Here is a 17,577-nt window from a genome sequence, read left to right on the forward strand (position 1 = left end):
TCCCTATTTTATGGAGCCCTGATATGCATAAACTTGCTGATGGATTCCCTTAAAGTCCTTCGAAACCACACCAAAGCTGTCATTACATACAGTATCACTCGTTTTGCCTAAACACACTTTCTGGTCTTGTTCAGACAGCATTATTTTCAGTCACTGTACTGTTCATGTGTGCCGCACACAGAGATATGCTAATTATGCAAATTGTCTCTTCAGAGAGGAACAGAATTAGAACTCTTAAGGTACTGTCACACTAGACGATATCGCTAGCGATCCGTGACGTTGCAGCGTCCTCGCTAGCGATATCGTCCAGTGTGACAGGCAGCAGCGATCAGGCCCCTGCTGGGAGATCGCTGGTCGGGGAAGAAAGTCCAGAACTTTATTTCGTCGCTGGACTCCCCGTAGACATCGCTGAATCGGCGTGTGTGACACCGATTCAGCGATGTCTTCGCTGGTAACCAGGGTAAACATCGGGTAACTAAGCGCAGGGCCGCGCTTAGTAACCCGATGTTTACCCTGGTTACCATCCTAAAAGTAAAAAAACAAACACTACATACTTGCCTACAGCCGTCTGTCCTCCAGCGCTGTGCTCTGCTCTCCTCCTGCTCTGGCTGTGAGCGTTGGTCAGCCGGAATGCAGAGCGGTGACGTCACCGCTCTGCTTTCTGGCTGCCCGGCGCTCACAGCCAGACCAGAGAAGCAGAGCGCCGAGGACAGACGGCTGTAGGTAAGTATGTAGCGTTTGTTTTTTTACTTTTTAGGATGGTAACCAGGGTAAACATCGGGTTACTAAGCGCGGCCCTGCGCTTAGTTACCCGATGTTTACCCTGGTTACCGGGGACCTCGGGATCGTTGGTCGCTGGAGAGCTGTCTGTGTGACAGCTCTCCAGCGACCAAACAGCGACGCTGCAGCGATCCGGATCGTTGTCGGTATCGCTGCAGCGTCGCTATGTGTGACGGTACCTTTAGTGCCACCTATTGGAAGTAGCAATCCGACAAGTCAATGTCGAACCATTAACGAGCCTTGTCACATGACTAAGGATAATAGCCAAACCAGAATCTTAATTTGCAGACACTATGTTTCAGGGTACTGCCCCTCGTCAGTGCAAAGTGGATATCTGGTTTGGCTGTGAGCACACAGAAATCACAATGAAAAATGTTTTAATGTGCCAAACGCACACGTGAAATTTCACAAGAAATATCCAGTCTAATTCATTTTATTTACTGAACATTGAGTCTAATAGAACGCAGCTCCTGCGACCGTCCGCAATCTGGATGAGTACATGGAGCCAGCCATGTAGAAATTTTCAGGTCTGTAAATTTGAGGACAATTGTCTGATCTTGGCCTTGTGACACGTTCAGTATTTGGTCAGTATTAGAGATGGGCGGACACCTGGATGTTTGGGTCCGAAGACTTCAGCCAAACAGTTACAAAAATGTCGTTTACCAGAACAGTACCCAAACACGGGCCCTGATCACATGAATGGCAGGCCTGAACTTCCAGTGTCAGCCGTGCTGTCATAGACATGACAGTGTGGCAAACACAGCTTGTGATCATCGATAAAATCATCACCGCTGGTCAGACACATGCTGTTCCTACACTGTTTAAAAGACAGTGTGAGCCAGCAGCTGTGATGGGAGGTAAAAGGTTTACCTCGGGTGACTGGTGTCAGCCGAGGGGACTACTCTTCCCATCAGTCGATGCTTGTTGCTGCTAATAACAGTGAAAGCAGGAGCGGCTGATGGGAGTATTTATCAGCCGGCGCCTTCACTGTAAATAATTTTTTTTTTTTAAACGGCGTGGGTATCCCCTCTCCCCCCCCCCCCCCGCTGCATTTTTGATAACCAGCCAGGCAAAACTGATAGCTGGGGGCTGCACCCTCAGCTGTCAGCTTAATCAAGGCTGGTTATCAAGAATAGAAGGGTCCGCACTCTAATTTTGTTAATTATTTAAATAAAATTAAAACTGGCATGGGATCTCCCCCATTTTTTACAACAAGCCTTGCTAAAGGCTGGTATTCTCAGGCTGGTAAGGGGCCATGGATATTCGCCCACCCCAACCTGAAAATAGCCGCCCGCAGTCGCTCAGAAAAGGCGCATCTATTACGCCAAACCAAATCCAGGTAAATGGTCAAAATACAGTGGCCTCCGTGCACAAGATCCCTTTCCCGGGGGCCGATAGCCCCACTGGAGGCTAACAGCGGCGAAACGCGTGTCGGGGTGCGTGCAGAGGTCTACCTGCATTTGGTGAGACATGCTTTCCTAACTTTTCCACCTCCACGGATATGGGGCACTTATTACGGGTTTGGCCTTATACTTATTGGTGTACCGGATGACAGGAATTTCCCATATGGTTATTAGTTGGGGTTTACGGAAATGGCCATGGTTTATCCCCAACGGGACTATTACCCTCCGGGATTTTTTGTTGGGCTATTTATGTCTGCATCTCAATATATAATGCAACTGTAAGCATATACTATTTACTGTGTGGTAGACCTTATATGTCTGGTGTCTTTTGATATTTGCACTTTGATGTTCATTGCACTGTCAGTAGCTGGCATGTGCTTGTTTTTTAATTATATATATATTGTCATTAATAAAGTTTGTTTACAATTCTTTTATAAAACTTCCTTTAGTTCTCTTGATTAGTATGTGGTCAATATATGGAGGTTTATGTTATTGCTTTGTGAATGACAGCAGTCACTAAAATGAATCTGGAAATTTTGATGTTCATGATTTACAGCTATTAGCCAGCTTGATTACATGTGGGGATTACCTAGCAACCAGGCAACCCCCACATGTACTCAGCCTGGCTAGTAGCTGTAAATCATTCAGCTGCCGTGATAAACTAAATCTCCGAACACTAACAAATACTCGGAGGTCACCCGAGCGTGCTCAGGAAAACCCAAGCAACGAGTACACTCGCTCATCACTATTTTTTACTGTAACTTGCCACAGTATGTGGTTCTCAGAAGTTTTTATCATTAAAATGTGTGTTTTTGACTAGCTTCACAGGCAAATATTTGTTGGTTATAGGCTAAAGAGCAGCGTTTTCTCTCATCCGAAATAATCGGGTCAATTATGCTAATAACACTATGATTAGAGTATGATCATAATGTGATCCGATTTATCTCCAGTCAGGAGAAGATGGAAATAATTTCTTCCATTTTCTCCATTCTGTGAGTTCGTGAAAATCGCACCGCACTCCGATGTCATCCGATTGAAGTTCATATTGTTTTTTTACCATGGACTCCTTGACTTGCATGTCCGAATGCGATCTGAATATCAGCTGCAAATCATGCATGTTGCGATTAACTGCAAGGGTATGTTCCCACAGTTCGTAAACGCAGCGGGTTGTACTCTGCGTACATCTGCAGCATCCAACCCACAGCGTCCAGATGTTACATCATAGTGGATGAGATTTCAAGAAATCTCATGCCCACTATACGTGCATTAGCGTCTGCGGAGACGGACATGCTGCACACCTTTCCAGACTGCCTCATGTCTATTTATCTTGCGGAGACACGAGTCTCCGCAAGATACATGTCACCCATACAATATATTGGGCTTGGTGATTTCGCACAGTTCAGTGAACGCATGCTGAATCATCTGCGTTCAAAAGCCGGCACCGCTTTGGACGTAGCGGACATGTACTGCGTCCAAAGCGCTGCCGATTACTGACCATGTTCACTTTCCCTAAATGAATCGGACAGGTGCACGACCCATAGGATAACATTGGTTCGACTGCTAGCCGATGTTTTGCTGGATCACAGTCTGACTGATAATACGGTCACGTGTACGAGCCCTAAAAAATGATTAATTTCAAGCAACCAGAATTACATGTTTTTGCATTGCTGTTATTTGACACATCTGCATTGTTTTTATCCAGAAGACACAAAAGAGAATAGTAAAACCAAAAACACTCAGTTTGAAAAAATGTTGCAGTAATCCGCAAGTTCTAGTAAAAGATGTAAAAAAACAGGGTATTTGGTTGATACGTTTTTTGCAAAAAATGTATACTAAGCTGCTCTACCAATCTTCACGGTATACCCTTATCAGAGCAGTCCTAACTAATGTATGCAATCCCTATCTGATGTATTAAAAACCTGATCATCTGTATATAACCTGTGTGAACAGGGTTCAGAGAGGAAAAATCCATGTGTGCATACAGGGTAGAACAGCTTTTGTGCAGATAGCCCAAGAGGAGTGGTGGAACTCCCCAGTCTTGTAGACACAAGAGAACAATTATGGAAACGGGAACACATGGGCTACTTGCACAGTGAACAAGTCTGTATGATCATGTTCACACACCACCAAGAAACCTGAAGACACAAAAGGGAATAGTAAAACCAAAAACACTCAGTTTGAAAAAATGTTGCAGTAATCCGCAAGTGCTAGTAAAAGATGTAAAAAACAGGGTATTTGGTTGATACGTTTTTCTCTAGTCACCTTCCACGACGGCATATGGAGGTTGTCTCTTTGCCCTAATGGGGAACAGGAAACACAGAGAGGTTTAAAAGGACCTCCCACCTCCCACCTGCCAGTGTCTTTCCTGTTCCCCATGGGACAGGGAGAGGTCTCCAGGTGCTGTTGTGGCCGGCGACTGCGGTACCTTTGTGCAGGCTCTGCCTGTTGTAGCCGGGCAGCTGGTGGTCGCGTTCCGCCTCCTCCCCTGCTGCTCCCGTCGTCCTGCTATGCAGGTGCCTCAGGGACCCCCTCCCGGCCTTCCCGCGCCCCCACGAGGGCAAAGCAGGCCTGGGATCCCTCGCTGGGCTCCTCCATGAGCTGCTCAGCGTTCTCCCCCTCCATTGCCGGCTCGGCGTTCCGGATGTGACGTCGGCGGTCTCGCGCGTCACTTCCGGTCCCTCGTTCTCCTGGAAGCCGCTTCTTCCGGGTTCGCTGGCCGGCGTGTCGGACTGATGGCGTCCCCTCACATGGATCCCGGAGGGGGAGGGGGAACTGCTGATTGCTGGAGGCAGGTGCGGACAGCGTTCTTAAACCCTGCTGAACCACCACTGAGGTAAGACTAATTTTCCCAGTATGGATGGTTCCTTGTGCCCTGCATCTGCGGAGCCCAGCGCTACCCCTGCTACAGTAAGTGTTTTGCAGGGATAGGATCCGGGAGGTAGTACCTATAGGGGGTTTTAATGTCCTCACTCCCCTCTCCCTTGTCATTTCAGGGAGAGAAGTCTGCCCCTAAAGCCGCTATTAAAAAGAAGTGCCCAGTCTGTTCTACTAAATTCCCTCTTAACTGGGACAAAAGACTCTGCCAGCCATGTACTGACAAGATTGTAAAAGCTGAGCAACCATCTCTGCTGGATGAAATTCGCTCCTTAGTAAAACAGGAGGTGCAATCTTCGTTAGCAGCTTTTACTACTCCTCCACCTCCACCTCCGCCGCCGCATTCCCCAGCTAAAAAGAGAAAAATTCAGGCGGTCGAATCAGACTCTGATTCAGACCTCTCCCATACTTCATCTGTGGGCTGGGAAGATCCTGTATCACCTAAAGCTGAGGTCAGGAAATACTTCTTTTCCTCAGATTACATTGAGGATTTAGTATCTGCTGTCCGTAATACTATGGGCCTAGAAGAGGAATATGAGCCACAGTCCGTACAGGATCAGATGTTTGGCGGACTCAGATCGGAGAAAAGAGTGGGGTTCCCGGTGCACGCTAACATTGTTAGTATGGTTAATCAGGAATGGGAACAGCCTGAGAAACGCCTCACTACCCCTGCAGAAATGAAGCATAGATTTCCTCTAGAGGGTGAAGTAATCAAATTGGACATTCCAAAGGTGGATGTGCAGGTGGCTAGAGTCGCCAAAAGAACAGCACTCCCTTTTGAGGATTCCTCACAATTAAAGGATCCTATGGACAGAAAGATTGAAAGCCTCCTAAAAAAGTCTTGGGAAACTTCAACGTCTATCCTTAAGGCCAATGTCGCTTCCACTTGTGTTGCCAGGGCCCTCTCCTGCTGGTTGGAGAAATTAGAGTCTCATATATCTCAGGGTACCCCGAGAGGTGAATTATTAGATTCACTTCCCATCCTGCATAGAGCCTCTGGGTTTCTGGCTGACGCTTCTCTGGAATCTGTTAGAGTGGCCGCCAGATCTCTCGTACTCTCCAACTCTGCTAGAAGAGCCCTCTGGCTTAAAATATGGAGCGGTGATATCACTTCAAAAGCCAAGTTGTGTGCTATACCTTTTAAGGGAGATTATGTTTTCGGTCCAGCTTTAGACGATATTCTTGACAAGGCTACTGACAAGAAAAAGGCACTCCCGGAGCAAAAACAACCGAGAAAACTGTTTTTTCGTGCCCCACAATCTCAGCCCCCTCAAAGAGGGAAAGGCAAAACCGGCAGGTGGAGTTACGCCAAAGGTAGAGGGAAAAATATTTTTGTCCCCCAGCAGCAGCAGCAACAGTCCCAACAGGACAAGCAATGACTCCGACCCGGTAGGGGGGAGACTCTCAAAATATGTGGGTCAGTGGGAGAATATCACCAGTTCCCACTGGGTCCTCAATGTCATCAAGGAGGGCCTATTAATAGAGTTAATTTCTTCCCCCCCTCAGGGTCTGAAAGTTACTACCCTTACGTCTTCAAGAGATCACAATTTGTTGACATTGGGTCTCAGAGATCTTATGAAATCAAATGTGATCTCACCAGTTCCACATCTGGAACAAGGAAAAGGACATTATTCCCATCTATTCTTAGTACCCAAACCCTCAGGGGACGTAAGAATTATTATAAACCTAAAAGGTCTAAACCGACATGTGAAATATCGCAAGTTCAAGATGGAGTCTGTAAGATCTGCAATTCCTCTGATAGGACATCAGTCCTTTATGGCAACCATCGACCTAAGGGATGCATATTTTCACATTCCTATCCACCCGAGACACAGAAAATACCTCAGGTTTGCGATACAGGGGAGTCATCGAGTGGAGCACTATCAGTATGGAGTCCTTCCCTTCGGCATTTCCTCAGCACCAAGAGTATTCTCCAAGATCATGGCAGAGGCAGTGTCATTTATCCGGAGTCAAGGTGTCTGTATAGTGCCCTACTTGGACGATCTACTGGTAGTTGCCCCCACCGAGATGACCCTGATATCCCATGTGTCAACCACTTTGGAGATATTGAAGTCTCTGGGTTGGATTCCAAACATGAAGAAGTCTCAGCTTCAACCCTCAAGAACCAGAAAGTTCTTGGGGGTGGTTCTGGACTCAACAAAACAGATGTCCTTTCTCCCAGACGATCACAGGCTACCATTAGTAGCAAAAGTCAGAAAATTCAAGGAGATGAGATGTCCTACTCTTCGAGAAGGAATGTCTCTCTTAGGCTCCATGACAGCCTGTATACAATCAGTGGCTTGGGCTCAAGCTCACTCCAGAATTCTCCAAACCCACATTCTAGACAGGTGGGATGGTCAACCTGGCACTCTAACAAGAAGGATTCACACACCAGGTCGAGTGAAAGCATCCTTAACATGGTGGATGAATTCCAGAAACCTCCTGAAGGGGGTGAGCTGGATTCAGCTCCCGATAACTACGATCAAGACAGATGCCAGCAGGAAAGGCTGGGGAGCCATAGTAAATCATGTTCCTTACCAAGGTCTTTGGAACCAGTCGATCAGCGAGAAATCGTCAAATTTCAGAGAACTCAAAGCTGTGGAAGAGGCCCTGCTAGCAGCAAGCCGTCAGATTTCCGGTCAACATGTCCAGATTTATTCAGACAACATGACCACGGTGGCGCATATCAGGCGTCAGGGCGGCACAAAATTCCTCAGTTTGAAAAAGATCTCCGCTCGAATTTTTTATTGGGCCGAGAAACACTTACTGTCACTGACAGCAATTCATCTAAAAGGGACTGCAAATATTCAAGCAGACTACCTGAGTCGCCAGGACATTCATCCTGGCGAGTGGAGCCTGGACCTTCAAACGTTCAATATGCTAGTACAAAAGTGGGGTCTTCCAGAAGTCGACCTCTTTGCCTCTCACCAGAACGCAAAAGTCAAAACCTTTTTTTCCTTGAACCCAAGAAGCAATCCCAGAGGAGTGGATGCCCTAGTCCAAGATTGGCACTTCCAGCTTGTCTACGCATTTCCACCAATCCCAATCCTGGCAAAGGTTCTAAGGAAGATACGAATAGAAGGAACTCCGACTATCCTGATAGCCCCTTTTTGGCCCAAAAGAAGTTGGTTCAACTTGATCATCCAACTACAAGTGGATGGACCAGTAATGTTACCTCTAAAAAACGATCTCCTCTCTCAGGGTCCTATTCTCCATGCAGACCCTCAGAAATGGAATTTAGCGGCGTGGTTACTGAAGCCCAGGTCTTGAAAGCAAAAGGACTATCGGACTCTGTCATAGCTACTCTCCAAAAATTGAGAAAGCCAGTAACCAACGCCATCTACAACAAAATCTGGAAAAAGTTTTCGTCTTTTTGTCTACCTAACCTTCCAGACCCTCTCAAGCCTAATATACCTAACATCTTAGATTTTTTGCAAAAAGGCTTAGGAATGGGTCTTAGGCCCAGTACTCTCAGAGTCCAGGTCTCGGCACTTAGCTCCTTTTTTGATCAAGATCTAGCAGGCCATCGCTGGATCAAAAGATTTTTAACATCAGCAACTAGGATGAATCCTAGAAAACAGATAATAGTTCCCCCATGGGATCTGAATGTGGTGCTTCAAGGTCTTACAGGCCCGCCTTTTGAACCTTTTTCCTCCTGCTCTCTTCAAAATCTTGCATACAAAACTGTGTTTTTGGTAGCCATAACTTCGGCTAGAAGAGTGGGTGAACTACAAGCCTTATCTATAAGAGAGCCGTATCTTCTAGTGAGAGATGACTCAATAGTACTTCGTCTAGATCCTTCTTTTCTGCCAAAGGTAGTCTCTGATTTTCATCGTTCCCAAGAGATTGTTCTACCAACCTTTTGCCATAGTCCTGCAAATTCGGAAGAAAGAAGATTCAACACTCTGGATGTCCGACGTATTGTGCTGCAATACTTAGATCAGACCTGTGCTTTCAGAATCGATCATAACCTCTTTGTCCATCCCTCTGGGCAAAATAAGGGTAAAAAAGTAGCTAAAAGTACCATTGCTACATGGATCAAAAAGGCTATAACGGAAGCCTACCTTGCTCAAAACAAAATACCTCCAGTAGGGATCAAGGCCCATTCAACAAGATCTACGTCAGTCTCCTGGGCAGAAAGAGCAGGTGCATCCCCAGAGCAGATCTGCAGGGCAGCAACGTGGTCTTCACTTCATACTTTCTCTAAACATTACAGATTAGATGTATTGTCCAATAAGGACTTAGTCTTCGGCCGTAAAGTTCTGCAGGCCGTTGTCCCTCCCTAGTGCCAAATTAGTTGGTATTCCTCCATATGCCGTCGTGGAAGGTGACTAGAGAAAATAGAATTATTCTTACCGTTAATTCGGTTTCTAGGAACCTTCCACGACGGCACTAATTTCCCACCCGATATATATTCCTGGATTAGTTCTGGGATTCGGAAGGTAAACCGGTGCTATGGGTTCAGTTGTAAGTCACTGGCAGGTGGGAGGTGGGAGGTCCTTTTAAACCTCTCTGTGTTTCCTGTTCCCCATTAGGGCAAAGAGACAACCTCCATATGCCGTCGTGGAAGGTTCCTAGAAACCGAATTAACGGTAAGAATAATTCTATTTTTGCAAAAAATGTATACTAAGCTGCTCTACCAATCTTCACGGTATACCCTTATCAGAGCAGTCCTAACTAATGTATGCAATCCCTATCTGATGTATTAAAAACCTGATCATCTGTTTTTATCCAGCAGAGGTAAATTATACTCATTTTGTTTTTCTTTTAATTAACCTGTTATCATTCAGGGCCCCTTTTATATATAATGCCACATATTGTCCATTACCAAGTTGTCCCTGTCAGTAAGCTCCTCTTTATCATGTTTGTTTCTATCATGCGTTTATACTTCTATGATATCTTATGTATTTCGTATGTACAGTGTTTTGAAAGTTAAAGAAAGTCTGTCACCCCCAAAACTCAAACGATTTCTACATCCCTATAGCCCCTTATAGACTTAGCCCCAATAAGAATCCTACCTAATAATAATAATATAATAATAATTTTTATTTATATAGCGCCAACATATTCCGCAGCACTTTACAATTTAGGGTACTTTCACACTAGCGTTTTTTGTAAATCCGTCGTTTTGCAGAAAAAACGCATCCTGCAAAAGTGCTTGCAGGATGCGTTTTTTCCCCATAGACTTCTATTGGCGACGCATTTGCGACGGATTTGCACACTTCGCATCCGTCTTGCGACGGATGCGTCGTGCTTTGGCGGACCGTCGGGGAAAAACACCCCCTACATGTAACGTTTTTTCTCCCGACGGACCGCTTTTTTCCGACCGCGCATGCGCGGCCGGAACTCCGCCCCCACCTCCCCGCATTTTACAATGGGGCAGCGGATGCGCCGGAAAAATGCATCCGCTGCACCCATTGTGCAAAGCGTTAAACGCTAGCGTCGGAATCTCTCCCCGACGCATTGCGACGGGGAGATTCCGACGCTAGTGTGAAAGAAGCCTAAGCGGGGACATGTACAGACAATAAATTCAGTACAAGTTAAGACAGTTTAAACAGTGACATTAGGGGTGAGGTCCCTGCTCGCAAGCTTACAATCTACAAGGAAATGGGGGGACACAATAGGTGAAAAGTGCTTGTTATTTCAGGTCTGGCAATTATAGTAAATAGGGATTTTCATATAAAGCTGCATGATCCGGTCATCAGCCCGTGTAAGTGCTACCTGTTGTAAAGCTTTCATTATTTTAGTTGCATATGTAATAAAATGGTTTCTATGTACAAGTGAGGGGTTTTCGGTGCACTCCTGGCGTGGCCAAGGACTCTCTGATCCATTCGTCTGCTCTTCCCCATAGTTTGATTGACAGCACTTGCTTACTCAAGCTATTGGTTCTGGATGGATCATTAAAGTATATTCTCTCTGAAATGCTAGGGCTACAATCGTACCGCTAGGCACAGATTCACGCTGCCAGTGGTTTGGGCAGCATAATTGTCAGGTTCCCTTTAAAGATCACCCATGAGCCAGGCCCTAAATTGCTTTAATATTGCATCCTAGTTGGAACAAGCCGGAGATAGTAATATTTACATGTTAAGTGACATGTATTCAGCTCCCAAGATTAATGATGTTGGCACAGTGGCTATATGACAGATAATGCTTATTCTACTAACGCTTTTCCCTTTTATTTTCCATGTCCTGCCACTGAAGACAAAGTGATCGAGATGAAACGTCGATAATGCCGCTTATATCTGCTGGATTTACCAGGGTATGTGCACCGAGATGATTGTGTCCCAGAGTTACTCTCCTTTTGGAAAGTTGACAAGTTCTTTACTGTTTGGCCGCCAGCTTTCAGTCTGTGCCAAAGTGATGCTTCACCTTTGGTGAATTTTGCACGTAGAGTTGTGTTCTGAGCAGTTGGCTGATGTCCTTGTTTGTTACCAAATCTGTAGTAATGGGAAGTAGTGTTCTGGTGCGAGTAACATTAGGTACAGTTTAAAGCCCCTAAAAGCCCAATTCATTATTGCACTGTGCCTTTTTGTCTAATTTTTTTTGTACCTTTTTTTTAAAGTATCTTTTTGTATGTGGTTGCCTGGGTTTTTTTTCAGCCTGCCGATGTGGAAGTGTAATGTAGGATTTCCAGATGTTTTTGCTTGATTCATCTTTTACAAATATTTTCCGTAGATTGATTTTATGTGCTATAGTTATTTTGGTGTAATATTTGCACCATTTTGGAATTCCTGTGACTTTTTGCTCTAAAAACTCAAAAAAAAAGATTGAAGATAACAATCAAACATGGTCTTTATTTGGGGCTAAATTCATGAACTGCGCCCACCAATTGTGTATTCTGTTAATGGTAGTGACCAAGGGTTTGTCATAATGTGTCCTTTCCTTTCTATGGACATGCCCAAGCTGCTCTTTTTCCATAGCCCTGCCTGTATCACAAAAGAGGACCTGCCAGCTCTTCAGGCTTTACTGTTCTAGTGAGTTAACACTTTGGAGCATCATTTCTCTGTTTGGTGCAGTTCCTCTGGAATTTTACAAATGGACATCATCATTCCTCTTACCAAAGGGCCATGTTGCCATACAGTATGGCACTGTTGGGCACTATATAGAAGATTGTATACACGAACCCAAAACTGGTTGCACCCACATATAGGGTAGGTCAGAAGATAGAAGTCCAGAGTTAAACTCCGCTTTCATGTAGTCATAAATCAACTGAGAAGAGGTAGGAATAAAAGTATAATCTAAGATAAGCGTTCGAAATTCACCTGTCAGAACAAGCACACTCGTTGACTCTTCTCATTCTGCAGCCATCAATGCAACACACAGGCTATAGAAGATAACCTGTGAAAATCTGTAATGAAAAATGAAAGCTAACTACAAAAATGTTTTTAGCAAAAAATTTATGCATTTAATGCATTTAAACTAAATAAAAACTACTCCCTTCGAGGTGTCCATATTAATTTTTCGTGACCAAGCACATTTAGCTCAATAGATTTTTTTTTTTCTTGTTCATTTGTTCAAATTTTTTTTATTTTTATCTTGATTTCTAGAGCCTAATTTTTGTGTAACTTTTAGATTTGTATTTTTGCCAATAACGAGGGAAAATGTAGAGCTAAATAAAAGAAAGCCGTGATTTCTCCTTCAGTGGAAGTCTTCAAACAGAGGCTGGACAGACATCTGTCTGAGATGGTTTAGTGACTCCCGCATTGAGCAGGGGTTGGACAACTTCCAACTCTAACGTTCTGTGATTTCTGTGACGACATTATTATAAAACGCCTCAATATTCTAAAACGTTGAGCAGTCGGCAAGTTGTTAAATGTCTGTAATTGGCTTTGTGGATATACAGACATAGCCTTAACCCCTTTCTGCCAGCTGACGGAATAGTACGTCAGCTGGCAGATCCCCTGCTTTGAGGTGGGCTCCGGCGGTGAGCCCACCTCAAAGCCGCGACATGTCAGCTGTTTTGTACAGCTGACATGTGCGCGCAATGAGCGCGAGCGGAATCGCGATCCGCTCGCGCCCATTAACTAGTTAAATGCCGCCGTCAAGCGCTGACAGCGGCATTTAACTAGCGCTCCCGGCCGCGCGGCCGGAGCTACTCGCACTGCGGACCCCCGTCACATGATTGGGGGTCAGCAGTGCATCGCCATAACAACCAGAGGTCTCCTTGAGACCTCTGGTTGTTGATGGCCGATTGCTTTGAGCGCCACCCTGTGGTCGGCGTTTAAAGCAACCCTGCATTTCTGCTACATAGAGGTGATCTGTACTTCACCTCTATGTAGCAGAGCCGATCGAGTTATGCATGCTTCTAGCCTCCTATGGAGGCTATTGAAGCATGCCAAAATTAAAAAAAAAAAAAAGTGATTAAAAATATAAAAAATATATAAAAGTTCAAATCACCCCCCTTTCGCCCCAATCAAAATAAAACAATTAAAAAAAAAATCAAACATACACATATTTGGTATCGCCGTGTTCAGAGTCGCCCGATCTATCAATAAAAACAAAGGATTAGCCTGACTGCTAAATGACGTAGCGAGAAAAAAAATCAAAACGCCAAAATTACGTTTTTTTGGTCGCCGCGACATTGCATTAAAATGCAATAACGGGCGATCAAAAGAACGTATCTACAGCAAAATGGTATCATTAAAAACGCCAGCTCGGCACGCAAAAAATAAGCCCTCACCTGACCCCAGATCACGAAAATTGGAGACGCTACGGGTATCAGAAAATCGCACATTTTTTTTTTTTTTTTTTTTAGCAAAATTTGGATTTTTTTTTCACCACTTAGATAAAAAATAACCTAGACATGTTTGGTGTCTATGAACTCGTAATGACCAGGAGAATCATAATGGCAGGTTAGTTTTAGCATTTAGTGAACCTAGCAAAAAAGCCAAACAAAAAACAAGTGTGAGATTGCACTTTTTTTGCAATTTCATCACACTTGGAATTTTTTTCCCGTTTTCTGTTACATGGCATGGTAAAATCAATGGTATCTTTCAAAAGTACATCTCGTCCCGCAAAAAATAAGCCCTCACATGGCCATATTGACGGAAAAACAAAAAAGTTATGGCTCTGGGAAGGAGGGGAGCAAAAAATGAAAAAGCGGAAAAAGCTCCGGGGGTGAAGGGGTTAAAGGGGTTGTCCCCGTTCAGATAACGTGGGTCCCCGGCTGCAGTTTAAGATCTAACAAATCACACTGTTCTTAACCCAGATCTTCCAGCAAGTGTCTGCCGCTGCTCCAGGTGTCAGGTGTCTAGCATTGACTGTGGCACTGATGTTACATTACCAGCATGGCAGCCGATCAGTGACCTCAGTGGTTTTGCCAGTGTAGATAGAACGCTCCCCTTCAGAGCCACAGAGCTCACTGACTGTCTGCTCAGCTAACGTCCGCACAGCAGCCAGCACCGTACACTGGGAGCAGAGACTCGCTAGTGGACCTGGGAAAGGTGAGTACCGTGCAGTTTGAAACTTTCACAGACTGATCCAATTGGAGTGATATATAAAACTTAGCTTTTAATTAACATTATATTACTTTATTATTTTAAATTTAAAATTCGCTCCGTGATCACAGCACAAATGCAGATATGGTGTTGGAAATGTAATGGGGGAAAATCTCATTGAGAAACATTTATGATTGATCTGTCTATCCACCCTAAACCGGAGTCAAATATACAGTGGGGATAAAAAGTATTTAGTCAGCCACCAATTGTGCATGTCAAAATGTGAAAACAAATCCAGGAAATCACCTCATCTGATTTGGCAAGAATTGTTTTGCAAATTATGGTGGAAAATAAGTATTTGGTAATTAACAAAAGTTCATCTCAATATTTTGTTATATATCCTTTGTTGGCAATGACAGAGGTCAAACGTTTTCTGTAAGTCTTCACAAGGTTGGCACACACTTTTGGTGGTATGTTGGCTCGTTCCTCCATGCAGATCTCCTCTAGAGCAGTGATGTTTTCGGCCTGTCGCTGGGCAACATGGACTTTCAACTCCCTCCAAAGGTTTTCTATGGGGCTGAGATCAGGAGACTGGCTATGCCACACCAGGACCTTCATATGCTTCTTACGAAGCCACTCCACCATTGCCTTGGCGGTGTGCTTGGGATCATTATCATGCTGAAAGACCCATCCACATTTCATCTTCAATGCTCTAACTGCTGGAAGGAGGTTTGCACTCAAAATCTCACGATACATGGCCCCATTCTTTCTTTCATGTACACGGATCAGTCGTCCTGGTCCCTTTGCAGAGAAACAGCCCAAAAGCATGATGTTGCCACCCCCATGCTTCACAGTAGGTATGGTGTTCTTTGGATGCAACTCCGCATTCTGTCTCCTCCAAACACGACGAGTTTTGTTTCTACCAAACAGTTCTACTTTGGTTTCATCAGACCATATGACATTCTTCCAATACTCTTCTGGATAATCCAAGTGCTCTCTAGCAAACTTCAGATGGGACCAGACATGTACTGGCTTAAGCAGGAGGACACGTCTGGCACTGCAGGATCTGAGTCCCTGGTGGCGTAGTGTTACTGATGGTAGCTTTTGTTATGGTGGACCCAGCTCTATGCAGGTCATTCACTAGTTCCCCCCCATGTGGTTCTGGGATTTTTGCTCACCGTTTGCTCGCTGAGGATCTGTTTATACCAAGGAAGGTGACGGGCACAAGGGGGCATTCTTTGCGTCTGGAGGAGAGAAGGTTTTTCCACCAACATAGAAGAGGATTCTTTACTGTTAGGGCGGTGAGAATCTGGAATTGCTTGCCTGAGGAGGTGGTGATGGCGAACTCAGTCGAGGGGTTCAAGAGAGGCCTGGATGTCTTCCTGGAGCAGAACAATATTGTATCATACAATTATTAGGTTCTGTAGAAGGACGTAGATCTGGGGATTTATTATGATGGAATATAGGCTGAACTGGATGGACAAATGTCTTTTTTCGGCCTTACTAACTATGTTACTATGTTACTAACTATGTTACTATGTTCTTGTGATCATTTTGACCCCACGGAGTGAGATCTTGTGTGGAGCCCCAGATTGGGGGAGATTATCAGTGGTCTTGTATGTCTTCCATTTTCTTATTATTGCTCCCACAGTTGATTTCATCACATCAAGCTGCTTGCTTATTGCAGATTAGGTCTTCCCAGCCTAGTACAGGGCTGCAATTTTGTTTCTGGTGTCCTTCAAACTCCACTATGGTGAAGACCAAAGAGCTGTCAGACTGTGACTGTTTGAGGTTGTGGACAGGTTTGAACTTGTTAAGACACAGGTGCCATTACTACAGGTAATGAGTGGAGGACAGAGGAGCCTCTTAAAGAAGTTGTTACAGGTCTGTGAGAGCCAGAAAGCTTGCATGTTTTTATGTGACCAAATACCTATTTTCCACCAAAATTTGTAAAATAAATCTTGCCAATCGGACAAGGTGATTTTCTGGATTTATTTTCTCATTTTGACTCTCATAGTTGTGGTCTACCTATGATGTAAATTACAGGCCTCCCTCATCTTTTTAAGTGATAGAACTTGCACAATTGGTGGCTGACTAAATACTTTATTCCCCACTGTGACCTGGTGTTAATAATTATAATGGCAGCAACAGGCACCGTTCAATGGTATCAAGTCCCTATTTAGTTACATAGTTACATAGTTATTAAGGTTGAAGGAAGACTATAAGTCCATCTAGTTCAACCCATAGCCTAACCTAATATGCCCTAACATGTTGATCCAGAGGAAGGCAAAAAAAAACCATGTGGCAAAGAGTAAGCTCCACATTGGGGAAAAAAATTCCTTCCCGACCCCACATACGGCAATCAGACTAGTTCCCTGGATCAACGCCCTATCAAGGAATCTAGTGTATATACCCTGTAACATTATACTTTTCCAGAAAGGTATCCAGTCCCCTCTTAAATTTAAGTAATGAATCACTCATTACAACATCATACGGCAGAGAGTTCCATAGTCTCACTGCTCTTACAGTAAAGAATCTGCGCCTGTTATTATGCTTAAACCTTTTTTCCTCCAAACGCAGAGGATGCCCCCTTGTCCCTGTTTCAGGTCTATGATTAAAAAGATCATCAGAAAGGTCTTTGTACTGTCCCCTCATATATTTATACATTAAAATAAGATCACCCCTTAGTCTTCATTTTTCCAAACTAAATAGCCCCAAGTGTAATAACCTATCTTGGTATTGCAGACCCCCCAGTCCTCTAATAACCTTGGTCGCTCTTCTCTGCACCCGCTCCAGTTCAGCTATGTCTTTCTTATACACCGGAGACCAGAACTGTGCACAGTATTCTAAGTGTGGTCGAACTAGTGACTTGTATAGAGGTAAAATTGTGTTCTCCTCATGAGCATCTATGCCTCTTTTAATGCATCCCATTATTTTATTTGCCTTTGTAGCAGCTGCATGACACTGGCCACTGAATATGAGTTTGTCATCCACCCATACACCCAGGTCTTTTTCATTGACGGTTTTGCCCAGAGTTTTAGAATTAAGCACATTATTATACATCTTATTACTTCTACCCAAGT

At 44.4% G+C, this 17,577-nt stretch overlaps 1 protein-coding gene across 3 annotated transcripts in view; it reads left to right on the forward strand.

Annotated features, from left to right (window-relative positions):
- Positions 1 to 17,577, forward strand: part of PDE8A (phosphodiesterase 8A) — a 490,200-nt gene that overhangs the window by 350,472 nt on the left and 122,151 nt on the right. For all 3 annotated transcript variants that reach the window (XM_069766080.1, XM_069766079.1, XM_069766082.1), the window contains exon 5: positions 11,259 to 11,316. In XM_069766080.1, the coding sequence (XP_069622181.1) occupies positions 11,259 to 11,316 (58 nt within the window). The remainder of the gene's footprint in view (positions 1 to 11,258; positions 11,317 to 17,577) is intronic.

The sequence above is a fragment of the Ranitomeya imitator genome, chromosome 4 (assembly GCF_032444005.1).
Source record: "Ranitomeya imitator isolate aRanImi1 chromosome 4, aRanImi1.pri, whole genome shotgun sequence".
Lineage (NCBI taxonomy): Eukaryota > Metazoa > Chordata > Amphibia > Anura > Dendrobatidae > Ranitomeya > Ranitomeya imitator.